At 34.7% G+C, this 16,888-nt stretch overlaps 1 protein-coding gene across 1 annotated transcript in view; it reads left to right on the plus strand.

The window, feature by feature from the left end:
* Positions 1-16,888, plus strand: part of LOC136032920 (N-acetyltransferase ESCO2-like) — a 45,516-nt gene that overhangs the window by 12,682 nt on the left and 15,946 nt on the right. Inside the window, exons 2-4 of the mRNA XM_065713382.1 lie at positions 2,403-3,385; positions 5,399-5,740; positions 13,927-14,023. Coding sequence (XP_065569454.1) covers positions 2,403-3,385; positions 5,399-5,740; positions 13,927-14,023 — 1,422 coding nt within the window. The remainder of the gene's footprint in view (positions 1-2,402; positions 3,386-5,398; positions 5,741-13,926; positions 14,024-16,888) is intronic.

The raw sequence follows: 16,888 nt of genomic DNA on the forward strand, positions 1-16,888 counted from the left end.
TATCTCCTCCGCCCTCCAGACTCTCTTCTGTGTCTAAAGGTTTATGGTGAGTTAGAAAATCTGAACATAAAATATAATATAATATAATAAAATATAATATAATAAAATAATATAATAAAATGTAATAATATATAAATATAATATAATAATATAATAAAATAAATAATATAATACAGTAAAATATAAAAAAAATATAATTTTAGAGAATTTAAAATTTATTTAAATTTTAGCAGTATATGCACTTCCAATGACAGCGCAATAATGCAACATCAAAATCCTCCTGTCTTGTATATCCCCCCTTGTATAAACAAAACAATATAAATGGGTGTTTAGGCATAGCAAAAAATTAAAAAAGCAATATTATGCAAGACTTCATAATTCAGTGGTAAGAACATTTGCCTGTGGCTGTAGTTACTTCGGTTGGAATCTTTGATTAGGCAATTTTTTTTTTTAGAGACAAACTCGTTTTCAAAATAGACTAAAATATCGAAAGTAGTCTTTTTTTGTCAAGAATCTCCGGATATAAGTGAAACTGTGGCAATGAAAAGGGTTTGGGCTTTACATAACTTAATCTTTTTAAGCCGTTTTCCTCAGCCCTGCAACTCGTTTTGCGCCCCTTGTTTTCATTTGTATTCATAGATTCTTGAAAAACAAAAGATAATTTTTTACTTTTTATTCCATTTTAAAGGCGAGATAAAAAAAAACTTTTATTATTTTTACATGTTTGGAATGTGATGTACCTATTGTTCTCAAAACTTTTGGGGGTTTTGCTTACTATTAAGCCAAGCTACTCCTTACTTGCAGTTACAACTGATTATGAAATTTTGGTTAGCCTTATGATTTTATTTTGTTACTGTGTTGTTGTTGAATCAAGGGCAAATTAAAAACCTACTGCATACTGCATACCTACTGCACCCATTGCAATACAAATTGCTTACAGTGTAGCTCAAATGACGCTTTGGCCTTTAGAAGGTTTAGAGGGGTGGAAGTGCTATTCTCATTTCTTGTAATTTCTGTTATTTTTAGGTTTGATTTGGTTATTCATTAATGTCTGTTTTTTTTTCAAGCTTAACATGTTCGTTCAGTGTAATTTGCGTTTTTATAAAGTTTGAATAATTATATAACTTTACCTCTGCTATGGTTTTAATATGGCTCCTTTCTTGTCTTAGAAAAAATTACTCTTGGAAAAGTTTTTTTTTTAAGAATAATTTGCTCAATGAAGCAATTTACAAGCAGTATTATAAACTTATGTATTACTCTCTTACTCAGACATAGGTCCTCCTACACATAAAGGAGTACACATTTCAAATGTTGTACTGTTTACGTCTCTGTGTCAGTGTATGTTTATCCAGAACCTCAAAAACATACTGATATCTATCCATCTCCGCAGTTTAATTTTTATTATTAAGAAAGTGGTTTTCAGCTATGATGATGCAAAATTTACCCCTCTTCCCTTATTCCTTAGCAAGATATAACAAGGTACTTGACAAGAACCCATAGAGGACCAAATTTTTTTGTGGGGTTGGGTGGTGTTTTCTTCGCATAGAAACCTCTCTTTTTCAATCCTCGCCCCAGTCAGAACGTTTTAAAAGCTTCTTTGCCCTCCTCAAAAAAAGTTTCCGCTGACACTTTTGGAGGAAAATGTGTTGTTACAGTACGGCTGTGGAAATATAAAACTTGTTATGTGACATCAGTCAAAAATGAACTATGTATCGATGCTACTAAAATCAGGCACGCCCAATCGATTTTTGTAAGTAGAATCCACTTATCCCGAAATATGTTCTCGAAATATTCTCGATTTTAGAGTCCATTCAAAACCTGCCATAACCGAATTGCGACCAGTTTTGCAGACCAAAATGCATAAAATACACGACTATTCACAGCCACAAGGATTTTCATGTAAGTCCTACCATGAGATTGGTCAAGAAGGCATGGTTGGAGGTTGAGAGAGATATGGAGGCATATTTTCCAAAACATGTTTTTGCTTCTCCTGAACATCTTGGAAAGTGTCATTTAACGCTTTTTGTGTTTCCACAGTTAAGTGGCTCCGTTTACTAAATGGAAACACTCAGTGGAAGATGTTTGTATTTTAAAACGAATGTTATGCTTTGGGACTATTTCATTTTTGTAGCTTTGAGGCTGGCAAATATAATCACCAAATAACTCGTTCACCAAGATTCAGAACCAAATTATACCAGGCAAAAATAGGAACAAGTATAATTAATATTATCAGACATGAAGACCTATTTCACTTGAGTTGCTATATGGCAACATATAGGACAATTTAATAGGAACAAACTATTCGTTCCTTCAACCCTGAAATATAAAACGAAAAGCTAAAACATTAAAAAAAGCATAAATTCTGATTCTAATTCATTTAAATGTTTCCCTTTTTCTTCCAGATGGAGCTGGAGCTTCCCATATTTAAAGTATTTGAATCATGTGAGGCAACATTTCCATGGCAAGATTGCCGGGATTACAAATCTCCAGCAAAGAGTGACAAGTTAGCTGAATTAGGAACGAGTTTGAAATCGCCTGTTGAAACTACTGATGACACTTGTAACTCTCCAGAAATAGCCAAGACTGTACCAGAAGCCATCCCACGCCGTCCAGTACCCAGGTTTTACCACATCAATCAAACACAGATTAGAGATGTTTCACCCAACAAAGTAGAACTTCTCAAACATGACCAAATATCTAAAAATAACTTAAAGATGAAGCCAGTTTCGCCAGTCTCTAAAACACCAAGTGCGTTCTATTCTCCAGCCTCCTCGAACAGCATTGTTGATAATTCAGAAGAAGAATTTGCTGAATCCTGTAAAACTCGAACTATTGAACATCTGAGCTTAACTCCAAGACGTTCACCTAGGGCTCCACAGGCTAATCCACTCACTCCAATATCTACCTCTGCAACTAGAAAAGTTTTGCAGGACTCACCAAAAAAATTATTTACTCCTGTTTCAAGCACATTCTATAAAGTGCAGCAGAACCCAATTTCACCATCAGTGATTCAAAAGATTCTTGATGAAAAGTTGAACCGATTCAAAAGAAAACGATCTAGAAGCTTAGAAACAAATCGTTCCCGCAGTTCTTCTTCTTCATATAAACACCATCCCCCTAGTAAGAAAGCCAAGGTTGGGGTTAACCGTGGTGTAAGCCATAGCATCAAAAAGTTTGTTCCACCTAAGAAAAAATCACCACAGATTGAAGAAAAACATCCAAAGAAGACCAACATTGATTTGCAAACCTATATTGTCGTTCGAAAGTCAAGTAAAATGAATGTTGATGATTCACCTGGTGAAAAGAGGTTTTTCAAGACGAAGGCCTCTCCCTCCTCTACTCCAGGATCTATTGTTGATGGTTTCACTAAAAACTCCAAATTGAAGTAAGTTTTCAGTTTTCAATATGTTAAGTACTTCTTATGGGGTAGTCTCAAGATCCCATTCTCTCTTGGCAATTTGGAAAATTTTTGCGTAAGAGCGTGCATGTTTTACTGTTTTAAGCTTCTCCCTTTTACAATCGTCTGATATCCCTCTGGTGCTAAGGTTTGGTCCCATGTGCACACCTGCTTTGTTGCCTGCTCTCCATAATTTCCTATTCTTTAGTAATTTTATTATTGGTTCCCAATCCTAACTAGAAGGATTGTCAACAAAGCATAAGTAGAAACAAGTAAGGCAAACAGGGGGGCGAACAGGTATCCTCAACAGGTATTTAGATAAACCGGGGCTTCTGAAGAGTATGAATAGTATGTAGATTAAATCAATGCTTATATTCATCATATACAACGTGGTGGTTAGATGCAATCACCCTGTAAGAAAACAAAATAAGAAAAAAAGATACATCTGTGACCTTTGTTCTTGAGAAAATATGAGGTTTTTTAGACGAAGAAGAAGAAGATGAGAATAGAAAGGAACTCGCCTAAGGTTTCCAACCTAGGCTGGATGGCTTGTGAATTCTAGTTTCTTTTGGAGGGGGTTTAAAAGGTAGTTTATTAGGTATCTACAATTCTGCACTGTCAAACTTCGCTGTCTCTACGCTTTCGCTGCTATTACAGTTTGTGGGTCAGAAACGGGTCAGCTTTACCCTGTACTTTAAAAAAACTAGTAAATATTTCATAAAGAGGAAAAAACGATTTCGCTAGCAGCGTTTGTTGGTGTGCTGATGGAACTAAATTAAGTCTCTTGTGCTTTGTGATTGTTTTTATAGTTTTATGAGTAATTACTAAACTCTTTTTACTTTTGCAGATGACTTAACTATTTTAAGTTTAAGACATGTTAGTGCCATTTCTACAGAATTCAAGTTTGACTTCTTACTTTAGACGCTGAAAGACGACCATTATGGTGAAGCTTACTTTAAAAAGTAAATAAAAGTTCCATCCTGTAAAATCCTTCCTCAAACCCAATGCAATTCACTTTACTGACTTCGAACTGAGTAAAGACTGTGAAGCTCTTATGTGTATAGTTGGACTCTGATCTTAGATTTAATTATCGTGTATCTAAAATATTTGAATCGTGTATTTTTTTTTGTACAAATCCTTCACTTGAGCTAAATATATAGTATTCCAAAAAATAGTTTAAGGATTATTTATTTGTCTCTTTTGGCCTAAATCTGTCACCTCAAATTCAGCCTCGTAATTAAAATTAATTTTTCACGTCTAACAATAAGAATATTAAAAAATTACTTTAAAAATCGTTCTTTGTCCTTACTTTTCTGATTATAAGACGACATACGTAAGGTTACCGTGGGATTCGGACAGAAATGCCTGGCGTGGCTTTCAGCATCAGATTTTTCCAAGACAACTTCGAAATTAAGTACCATAGTAGACTAACTGGAAAGAATGTCCAATTCAAGAAAATTTCAATACAGCAACAGAAATGTATCTAGATTTCAGTCTGCGGATTTTATTCGTCCCTTAACTGTTGCTTTTATTGCTTGATGTCAAGGCTGTATCCAGGATTTTTGTTTGGGGGGGGGGTACACAAAATAAAAAAAAAACGCATGAAAGATTTGTTTTTATCTATTTTTATTTTTTTACGACTCAGACATTTTTTAGGGGGTGAGGTGGTTAAACCTCCTTACCCTCCCCTCCCCTTCCTGGATAAGGCCTTATTTGACGTTTTCCTTAAATATTATTGTATTGATCGTGAAGTAGTTGTGTTACTTTGGATTTTTGTTGTTGCTGATTTTATAGCTCCTTGAACTATTCCCTACTACTAAAAACACATTACAGCACCAAGGCGCCTGAGGAAAACACAGCTATACATTCTTATTCATTTTTTATTTCACTCAATCATCCATTTTTATCTATAATGAAATGCTTATGTTGGCTCAAAGCTATTGTAATGAATAACCATATTCTGCTCTATAAGACTCACCATAGATACTATCTTGTTTTCAGGCTGAAATACATAACAGTTGATAAAACGCCTGAAAAATCGCACGGCCTCAGAGACATTCCAATTTTTGAACAGGATGTCAAGACAAATGTTGCAGACGTTGAATTTGCAATGGCACGGCTATTTGATGAAAAAACACCTAAACTTACGCGCCCCACTCCAACCAGGTTTCGATCTTCACCAAGAAAGCACCTTTTGAAAATGGAAGAGAACTTGATACGATCTGCGGATACTCCTCCTATTCGTAGATCTCCAAGAAAGCTATCAAATTATTTTTTAACAAATGGCGATGGCTTCCAGGATCATCAGAAATTAGACCAAGCCACTAACTCTTCATTAAACGGGTAAGCATTTTGTACACAAAGATAGTAGGGCAAAATATATAGCTATCAACTGGTGAAAGTACGACTTTGACTTTAAATATTGTTTGACTTATAGCGTACTGAAATTCAAGAAACATTGGTATCAGTTCGGTGGTTAACACTCTAAAATTCTGGAAAGTGTTTTAAAACATTCTAAAATAATTACTTGTATCATTCCTTAATACGGACTGCTTCACCTTAACCCCCTTCCTAACCCCGCAAACGTATACTTGCTTTACTTTTTTCGCATGCTGATCAATGGTCTGCATGGTGCAGGTACCGATCTACTGATTCAGTGCCTTCGGCCGGTAGTGAAATGTGTGGTTGGGGGCAAATCATCTAATAAGTTGGGCTGTACAAACGTATAGCCCTAACTATATATACTCATTGTATTTTCCATAGCGCTACCTTTCATCCCTCCGCTTGTTTACAGTTTGTCGTTTCATTACTAAGAAGAATAGGATCGTGCTATTAAAAATACAGTGAGTAATTTTAATCTGGGCAATAAATTTTTCCATGGGGGAGGGATAAGGTAAAGAAGTCTGCACTTAGGAATGACGTAAGTATTTTAGATTGTTTTAAAGTAGTTTCCAGAATTTTTGAGTGTTAAACCTCAAAACTGATCCCGAAACATTCGCCTTCGAAAAATGTTCACGACTAAACATTTTGTAATCGACAAATTCCGTATAAAAAATATTGCTGTTGCATTTTAATTTGCCCAAAATAGATGTCTCCAGTCCACCACCAAAAGCACTTCAAAAAAATTCTGAAAAGTTGGTGTTTTATTTTGACTGTGGGTAACAGACCAAAAAATCTAATAACCAGATTAATTAGGGCACACCAAAAGATCAAAAAAAGTAGCATGCTAATTTTATGTAGTTTAGGTACTGGTTATGGATACTGGATTGTTCTGGTATTTTTGGATTTGATAGGATCTCTGGATACTCCTCTAGTTCGTAAGCTGTCAAATTATTTTCAACAGTTGACCGCCAGGATTTTAAGAAATCCAAAAGGCCAGATTAATCATAATTAATGAGTAAGTTGTTATTTATTTGTTTGAATTCTTACAAAAATAATGAAAAATAGACGAAAACGTTACAAAATTGCTAAAATAAGAGACAAAAAGAATAAAAAAAGGAAGAAAAGTCATTCACCATGCACTGATTGAAGAAAAAAAAAAAGAATAACCACGTTCTGCATATCTAATAGTCATGATTAGCTAATTGAATTTCATGGTCTCCTGTACAAGTCACTGCTGTATATCACTGTGGTAAGAAATTAAGTACTTGTTAATTGATTGATTAATTATGTTATTGAAATTAATTACTTGTTTTTTTGAGTGCATGTCATTTTGTTCTTCCTAAAATCGATTCTAATGTTTTTATCTTGCTATGAAGAATAGGAGTGAAGACGGTCAGTCTTGATAGGTTGTTTAATTTTCTTAAATAGTAAAATTTGGTTTGGTATTTCAAAAACTAAGTTATATCAGTGAAAATATCTGGGTAACGAGTAATAAAGGGTTTCTTTCGGCTGTATCATTTCATACTAATAATTTTCTGTTAGCTTGCTGAAACATAATGTTTAAATAACGATATTTTTTCTCTTCCAATTCTCGAAGATACGTGGTTTACTGTAAAATATAATGAACATTAACGGGACTTTCAGATGCAAAATAAGAAATTTAACGAATGCAAAACAAGAAATTTCGAACTTCTAACTTAAAAAAAAAAAAAAAAAAAAAAAAAGACAACGCGAAGCTGTAAAATAAAAAAAAATTATCCATAGTTATTCATAAACTGGAAATTTTTGCAAATTTTCCTTGTATCCTTTAATGTTGTGGGTTTCCCACCCGAATCCACTTCCCAAGGTTCTCATTTTTGGTTACAACTTACTGTTTTACTTTTACATTTCAGTTTAGTTATAACATTTTAGTTACAACTCCAGTTTTACTGCTGATGATGAACACTGTGTATGGGTTCTAAATATCCAGTTAAAAAAAAAATGTATCTGTTCACTCTCGATTAAAAGGTTTCATCCCTATTTTGAACTGTTATACTTTTATCATAGAAAGGCAGTGTGGTCTTCGAAGTTATCTACAACTTTTCTTTAAATTAAATTGTTAATAAAATGTTTTATTTAAACATGAGTGCATTTTACGTAAAACACAGCTGGCACTTTAGTAAATCATCTGTTATGATGGTTTACCTATAAACACCATAACCACCAAACACCACTGAGCTTGTATCAAGTGCTGAAGCTTAAACTAAGCTTAAACTAAGTGCTGGTTTACCGTAAACACCATAACCACCAAACACCACTGAGCTTGTATCAAGCGCTAAAGCATTTAGCACAAGCTTAAACTAAGTGCCTTAACCTTAGTTTTTTTTTATTTATTTATGATAACAAAGTAATAAAATTCTTAGTGGTAATCGGTCACTGAATTAAATAGTATTTGAGCGTTTTGTTGATGCAATGTGGGCTGTGTAATCTGAATTACATAAATAATAAGCAACGAGTAAGCTGTATTCAGGGCCGTTGAGAACCAAGACTGAAAAAAAAGAAAGAAAAAACCCGTATTTCATCTATTCAAAAATTTCATCTAAAAAAAGGAAAAGATCCGGTTTCTTGTAGTTCTTATAGGCCGATAACGGTAGCTTGTACTCTTAGCAAGCTTTTTGAACACCTCCTACTACCTTATATCACTAAGCTGGCTCTAAATGATAATAATCAATTTGGTTTTAGATCTGGGTTAGGCTGTCAGCATGCTGACCGTGCTTTGACTTCTTTATTAAAAGATGCCCATCGCACTCGTCGCGTACTTCATTTCGCAACCCTAGACTTGTCTAAAGCATTTGACAGTATTTGTCATACTCAAGCATGGACAGCATTATGCCAGAGAGGAGTAAATCCGTCGGTAATTCACGTGCTTCGTTTTTGGTACTCCCATTCTTACCTTCGCCTTAAGTCATTATATAATTCTTATTTTGGTCATATCCCTGTTCGTTGCGGTGTAAGACAAGGGGGAGTTCTTTCGCCGTATATTTTTAATGCTTGTATTGAAAATGTATTATCAAAAATATCGACTACGTGCCTACTAGGATCATCTGATATCTCATATCTGGCTTATGCGGATGACCTTCTTCTGATTAGTCAAACTGAGTCTGGTCTTGTCCGTTCAGTGAAGTCAGTTACTTCTGCTTTCCGCGATATCGGCCTGTACCTAAATATTGACAAGTGCGAGTTTCTTGTTTTCAACGTTAATAATTGTTCAGAATCACTATACTGCGATGGTTTTAGTATTCCTCGTGTTAAATCGTTTCGTTGGCTTGGTATAACAGTATGCGATTCTATGAATGCTCTTCGGTCTCGTGCTGTCAAAGATATTAGTGATAAGCTGAGGCTCGGTTACTCTAAGATTGTAGCAAATCGTGGACACTATAGGAGGAGAGCGCTAACTCGGCTTTACTCAAATTTTTGTGATCATTCTGTGCTCTTCTGTTCTGGTATTAGGCCACTTCTGTTGACTGGTGATCTAAAACGTATTCGCATAAATTATTACCGGTTTTGCAAATTTCTTTTATATCTACCTCGTTCTTACCGGAATTAAATAAAAAAAACTAGTTTTTTTAACTGAAAGTAAGGAGCGACATTAAAACTTAAAACGAACAGAAATTACTCCGTATATGAAATGGGTTGTCCCCTCCGCAGTCCCTCGCTCTTTACGCTAAAGTTTGACTCTTTGCCACAATTCTACTTTTTAAAACAATTAAAAACTTTAGCGTAAAGAGCGTGGGACTGCGGAGGGGACAACCCATTTCATATACGGAGTAATTTCTGTTCGTTTTAAGTTTTAATGTCGCTCCTTACTTTCAGTTAAAAAAACTAGTTTTTTTTATTTAATTTCTGAACGTTTTTGAATTAATGCATGTTTGATTTTGGCTCTCCGCACATAAATTATTGAAATGAAATTAGTATATTAATTTTTTTTTGGCTAAATGGCTTTCTCTTAGTTTTGATCAGACGATTTTGAGAAATAAGGGGTGGGGAAGGAGGCCTAGCTGCCCTCCAATTTTTCGGTTACTTAGAAAGGCTACTAGAACTTTTAATATTCAACGAACGTTTTTATTAGTAAAAAATATACGTAACTTAAGAATTAACTTACGTAACAAACTTTTATATTCTTATATTTTTATTATGTGTACGAGGGGGTTTGTACCCTCGTTAATACCTCGCTCTTTACACTAAATCGTAAGTTTTGTCCCAATTCTTTAAGAATGACCCCTGAATCAAAAAGGCCGTAGAATAAATAGTTGAAATCACTAAAAATATTTTAGCATCAAGAGCGAGGTATCTATCTCCTCCTAAATACCTCGCTCTTTATGCTAAAGTATTTTTAGAACCCCTCATATGCGTAATAATCTCTGTTCGTTTTAAATTTCAATGCTATTCCTTACTTTCATTTGAAAAAACGTTTTCATGTTTATTTTTTCATTGTTTTTTTTTATAGTAATGCTAGAAAATCCTGCGCCCTTTTCATTGAATTTTTCTTCCCCCGTGACATATTCCTCAAAGGAAAGATCCTCCCACAAAGCCCTCTCCCATCAACCCCACCCCCCAAACCAAAAAATCCCCATGAAAACGTCTGTACACTTCCCAATAACCATTACTATATGTAAACACTGGTCAAAGTTTGTAACTTGCAGCCCCTCCCTCAGGGATTGTGGGGGAGTAAGTCATTCCCAAAGACATAGTTATTATGGTTTTCGACTATGTTGAACAAAACGGCTATCTTAAAATTTTAATCTGTTGACTTTTGGAAAAAAATGAGCATGGGAGGGGGCCTATTTGCCCTCCAATTTTTTGGTCACTTAAAAAGGGCACTAGAACTTTTCATTTCCGTTAGAATGAGCCCTCTCGCGACATCCTAGGACCACTTGGTCGATAAGATGACCCCTGGGAAAAAAACAAAAAAAAAACAAACAAATAAATAAACACGCACCCGTGATTTGTCTTCTGGCAAAAAATACAAAATTCCACATTTTTTAGATAGGAGCTTGAAATTTTTGCTATAGAGTTCTCTGATATACCGAATGCGATAGTGTGATTTTCGTTATGATTCTGTGACTTTTAATGGATGTTTCCCCCTTTTTTCCAAAATAGGGCAAATTTTCTCAGGCTCGTAACTTTTGATGACAAAGACTAAATTAATTGAAACTTAATATTTAGAATCAGCGTAAAAATTCGAATCTTTTGATGTATCTTTTAGCATCAAAATTCCGTTTTTTAGAGTTTCGTTTACTATTGAGCCGGGTCGCCCCTTGCTACAGTTCCTTACCACGAAGTGTTTGAAAAGAAAATAATTCGGTATTTCGGGGCTTCTGACATTTTTACTCCTTTGCGGAAGTTAGGCTCAAAATTGAAAAAGGATTATATTTTTTCTCTGGGCCCCTTCCACCTCTTAGTTCGTTTATTTTCCCGTTAGTTTTCACCTGTTTTCGCTTTATAGTTGTGTTATCTCTTAGCAGTTCTTTCGTTAGTTGAGTTATGGTTGTGGTATACATGTTTTATCGCTCGTATAGTTGTGTTATTTTCAAATTATACTCCATAATAGAGAGGCTCCGAACACCCAGCATTGTATATTAAGCTCTTAATTTGACATTTTTTTCTAACGTGACCAGATTCGTCCTGCGCCCTTTTCATTGAATTTTCTTCCCCCATGGCATATTTCTCCAAGGAAAGATCCTCCCACATAGCCCCCTCCCTCAACCTTACCCCCAAAACCAAAAAAATCCCCCTGAAAACGTCTGTACACTTTCCAATAACCATTATTATATGTAAACACTGGTTGAAGTTTGTAACTTGCAACCCCTCCCCCAGGGGCTGTGGGGGAGCAAGTCATCCCCAAAAACATAGTTATTATGATTTTCGACTATGCTAAACAAAATGGCTATCTCAAAATTTTGATCCGTTGACTTTGGGAAAAAAATGAGCGTGGGAGGGGGCCTAGATGCCCTCCAATTTTTTTGGTCACTTAAAAAGGGCACTAGAACTTTTCATTTCCGTTAGAATGAGCCCTCTTGCGACATTCTAGGACCACTTGGTCGATACGATGACCCCTGGGGAAAAAAAAAAAAAAAAAAAAAAAAAAAACAAACAAATAAACACGCACCCGTGATTTGTCTTCGGGCAAAAAATGCAAAATTCCACATTTTTGTAGATAGGAGCTTGAAACTTCTACAGTAGGGTTCTCTGATACGCTGAATCTGATGGTGTCATTTTCGTTAAGATCCTACGACTTTTAGGGGGTGTTTCCCCCTATTTTCCTAAATAAGGCAAATTTTCTCAGGCTCGTAACTTTTGATGGCTAAGACTAAACTTGATGAAACTTATATATTTAAAATCAGCAATAAAATGCGATTCTTTTGATGTAGCTATTGATATCAAAATTCAATTTTTTAGAGTTTTGGTTACTATTGAGCCGGATCGCTCCTTACTACAGTTCGTTACCACGAACTGTTTGATAACCCCTGAATCACCAAAGCCGTAAAATAAATAGTTGAAATTACTAAAAATACTTCAGCGTAAAGAGCGGGGTATTAGAAGGAGGTGATCCCCTCATATGGGTAATAATTTCTGTTCGTTTTAAGTTTTAATGCTGCTCTTTACTTCCAGCTGAAAAAAACTTTTTCATATTTCTTTTTTCATTGTTTTTTTTTTAATAATGCTAGTAAATCCTGCGCTCCCTTCATGGAAATTTTCTTCTACCATGACAAATTCCTCGATGGAAAGCTCCCCTAGCCTATCCCCCTATTCTCAACCCCTCCCCCAACCAAAAAAACCTACTGAAAACGCCTACACACTTCCCAATAACCATTACTATATGTAAGCACTAGTCAAATTTTGTAACTTGTAGCCCCTCCCCCAGGGACTGTGGGGAGGTAAGTCATCCCAAAGACATAATTTTTTATGGTTTTCGACTATGCTGAACAAAATGGCTATCTCAAAATTTTTATCCGTCGACTTTAGGAAAAAAATGAGCATGGGAGGGGGCCTAGATGCCCTCCAATTTTTTTGGTCACTTAAAAAGGGCACTAGAACTTTTCATTTCCGTTAAAATGAGCCCTCTTGCGACATTCTAGGACCACTTGGTCGATACGATGACCCCTGGAAAAAAAAAAAAAAAAACAAACAAATAAACACGCACCCGTGATTTGTCTTCTGGCAAAAAATACAAAATTCCACATTTTTGTAGATAGGAGCTTGAAACTTCTACAGTAGGGTTCTCTGAGACGCTGAATCTGATGGTGTCATTTTCGTTAAGATCCTACGACTTTTAGGGGGTGTTTCCCCCTATTTTCCTAAATAAGGCAAATTTTCTCAGGCTCGTAACTTTTGATGGGTAAGACTAAACTTGATGAAACTTATATATTTAAGATCAGCATTAAAATGCGATTCTTTTGATGTAGCTATTGATATCAAAATTCAATTTTTTAGAGTTTTGGTTACTATTGAGCCGGATCGCTCCTTACTACAGTTCGTTACCACGAACTGTTTGATACAAAACTGGATAAAAAGTATTGTGCGACAGATATTAGTGGTGCTTTCGAAAAATTATCTGCGAAGCTAGCTATTGAAGCGCTTTATAGGCTAGGATGTTTTCATCGCCTTATCCGTCTTTTTTTTTGTATGTGATTAAATTTGTTTCTTTTGTATTACTTTTGCTGTTTTTCTTTTGTATTTTACTCCACTTAACCTCTGTTTTGTGAAGTGGGTGATAAATAAATTATTATTACTATTCTATCTTGTTTTGCTTTACATTCGAATGAAGATAAAAAAAAACAAACTTAATTTTGCCCAAAGAAAATAAGAGGCATTTTTATATTTCTAGCCCTTTTTCTACTTATGCTTTAATTCCACTTTGCTTTACTTTTTTGTTTGTACTGTGGTAAATAGAAGGAAATAAAATTGAAATAACTAAAGTTAAGCTTAATTTAAATTTGTTTTTAATTTCTTTAGTTCTGTTGGATAACGCAGCTATGCAAGTGGCGATAGTATTTTAATCTGTTATGCTGATGATTATGATGGCAATGTTATGATCTTTATGGTTTTTCACTAAACACTAATTACAGATTTCAGTTATTTGCTGATAATATAATTTTTTTTTTCAGTGTTAGAGGTTTATATGACAGTGGTAGAATAAACAGTTGTGACTTGAATAGGAATAATAGTATGCCAGAATCACTAGAGATTCTGCTGAAATACACGGTAAGTTTCTTTTTTAGAATATTTTTGTATTAGAGTGTTTTTATTTCTTAGTTCTTGTCTTCTTGCAAGAAAAACACAACTTGACGTTTATATCTTGATCGGCCCCATCCGAATTATTACGCTATGGAACCACTTTTTTCAACTTTTATCAACTTCTATTGGTTTCACCCTGCGTAGTTTATTGGCAAAAAGTAGAATATAGGACGAAGTCAACCAAGTCAACCAATGAAATTCTTTCTAATTTAGCATCTATGTGTAACAGGTACAATGTAAGGAGATTTCATTACGGTATATGAGTCGACCGTACTCGGTGTATTTAAAAACGGCCAAAAACATACATGGTAAACATAAACCTTAAGTAACTTCATTATAAAATAGAATGGTCTGGTAAGACCAGATGTCAAATAACTACCATAAGCAAGTTATATTAGTCAAGACAAAAATTACCAATTAGCATATCATGTGTACTGTTTATTGCTGAACCAGATAGCGGGAAAAATATGCGTCAAGCTGAAAGAAATTATATATTATAGGAAATTGCGAGGAGAATTAAGAATTTAAAGTGCCGAAACCCAATAGGCAAGTGTGTATTCTCCTGATGAGCCCTTGTGTTGGGTTGTTGCCTCTGAATTATTTGTCTTTACTGTTTTTATTGTTTGGTAAATGACGACTTATACTTATTGACGACATGACTGCCTGTCCATGTGGATTATTCTTTAAGGTTGATTGTGTATGGCTATGCTGTTTGACCTATGTGATTGTATGGATGAGTAGGGTTAAGGCCTCATTCAAGTGCTACTACTACTACTACTAATAATAATAACTCACTGCAGCACCAAGCCGCCTGAGGCCAACACAGCTACGCACGCTCCTCCTCCAACCTAATCTATTTAAAGCCTCCCTCTTTACACCCTCCCAGGAAGTTCCCATTTCCTTTAAATCCTTATTTATGACATCCTCCCAACCCAGACAAGGACGACCTGCTTTCCGTGTAGCCCCAGACGGTTGGCCAAAAAGGACAATCTTCGGTAATCTGTCATTCAAGTGCTGGTCTATATTAATCAATAATTTAGGAAAACAGTCTTCCTTTTCTCCTTCTGTCTTCCTTTTTTTTTTTTAATGTGTTTGTGCTGTTGCATTGGTGGTTTCTCTTTTCGTTATATATATATATATATATATATATATATATATATATATATATATATATATATATATATATATATATATATATGTATATATATATATATGTATATATATATATATATATGTATATATATATATATGTATATATATATATATATATATATATATATATATATATATATATATATATACATACATATGAATATATATATATATATATATATATATATATATATATATATATATATATATATATATATATATATATATATATATGTATATATACATATACATATGAATATAAAAGTAAGTAATCAGATTAACTCCCGTATTACCCCCGGATTAATTTCCCGTATTACCAAGCTAAGGTATGAAATATAGAGATACTGAAATTTTTTTTATTTTTCTACCAAAAGCTTCACCATTCAACTACTAAGGGGGTTCTTTCAAACAATTTCAGGGTGACACTTCCCCCTTGTGTTTAGGTATGATTGTTACTCTTAACACACTATTTAAGGCATGTTATATGAGTCTTTTAAAGTTATTTTCCTATGATTTCAGAGAGATCTTGACTTCTAGATGTTCCACATAATCTGATTTTATATTTCATCCCAGTTTTTAAGAGTACTACTGCTACTAACAGCATGCCACAACACAAAGCAGCCAGAGATTAACACAGGACACAGTAGTGTCAGTTTCCTGGCAAAACATTAAAAAACGCGTTAAAAAAAAGTTTCTAGTGAGAAAAAATTGTCATTTGTAACTGATTCAGACATGGTAACTTTATACAAGCGGCCAAGCCCATTAGGTTTAGGTCACTTGTTTGCCTGTGAGTCCAAGCAAATTCAGTTCCCCGTTTTGCATACAAGTCCAGTGGACATTGTCCGTCACATGTCAACCCAAAATCAATCTGATCTTTCATCCATTAGTTCTATGACAATCTACCTTAGTTTTGCCCTAGGAATGATATATGGACGGATAGATGATAGACTAATCTATCAACAAGTGAAATGAAATCATTTTTGTGCAATCTTAAAACGGGCTTATGCCAGATTTGCCCCTAACCTGGACTATCTGTCTTGGCTTTTCCTACAATTAGCCATGGCTTGATGCCCGCAACTACCTGATTTTAACTAATAATCAACGGACTACTATTTTTATCTGTCTTAATAGTGTAAGTTTGTTGCAAAAACAAATTTATGGGAATTTTGAAAAATAATGTGAAGCCCCTCGAAAATGGTGTCGGATCGAACCGATAGGAAAATTGTCATTGCCGAAAATCCCATTCAGGAATCTTATAGCCCCCACCTCGAATAACAAGGAAAATCATTTGCATAGGTAGCACTGATGTCTCGTTTTTTTCTTGCCTCCTCTTCTTCTCTTTTTTTCTCCTCCATCAGGGCATTGGAAAGTCATAAAAAGCTGTTTACGGGCTTATTTGAAAGGACATTGCTGTATCTACGTCCTTTTTATAAGTACCAAGACAATTATTCTCGAGTGTTGTCACAATTTGAGATAGGGGGCCATGGACTGTTATTCCATATTTACAAATAAGCTATGTAACTACTTCGTTACTATTGTCATATATTGGTAATTTTGTTTTTAAGGTTAGTTCTAACGAATGTCACTGTGTGTGTAGTGGTATTGTTGGATATTTAGCCCTATAAATCTGATTTCGTGGCTTGTGATGGATCCAGGATTTTTGGGACAGGATCCAGAATT

The sequence above is a fragment of the Artemia franciscana genome, chromosome 11, assembly GCF_032884065.1.
Source record: "Artemia franciscana chromosome 11, ASM3288406v1, whole genome shotgun sequence".
NCBI lineage: Eukaryota > Metazoa > Arthropoda > Branchiopoda > Anostraca > Artemiidae > Artemia > Artemia franciscana.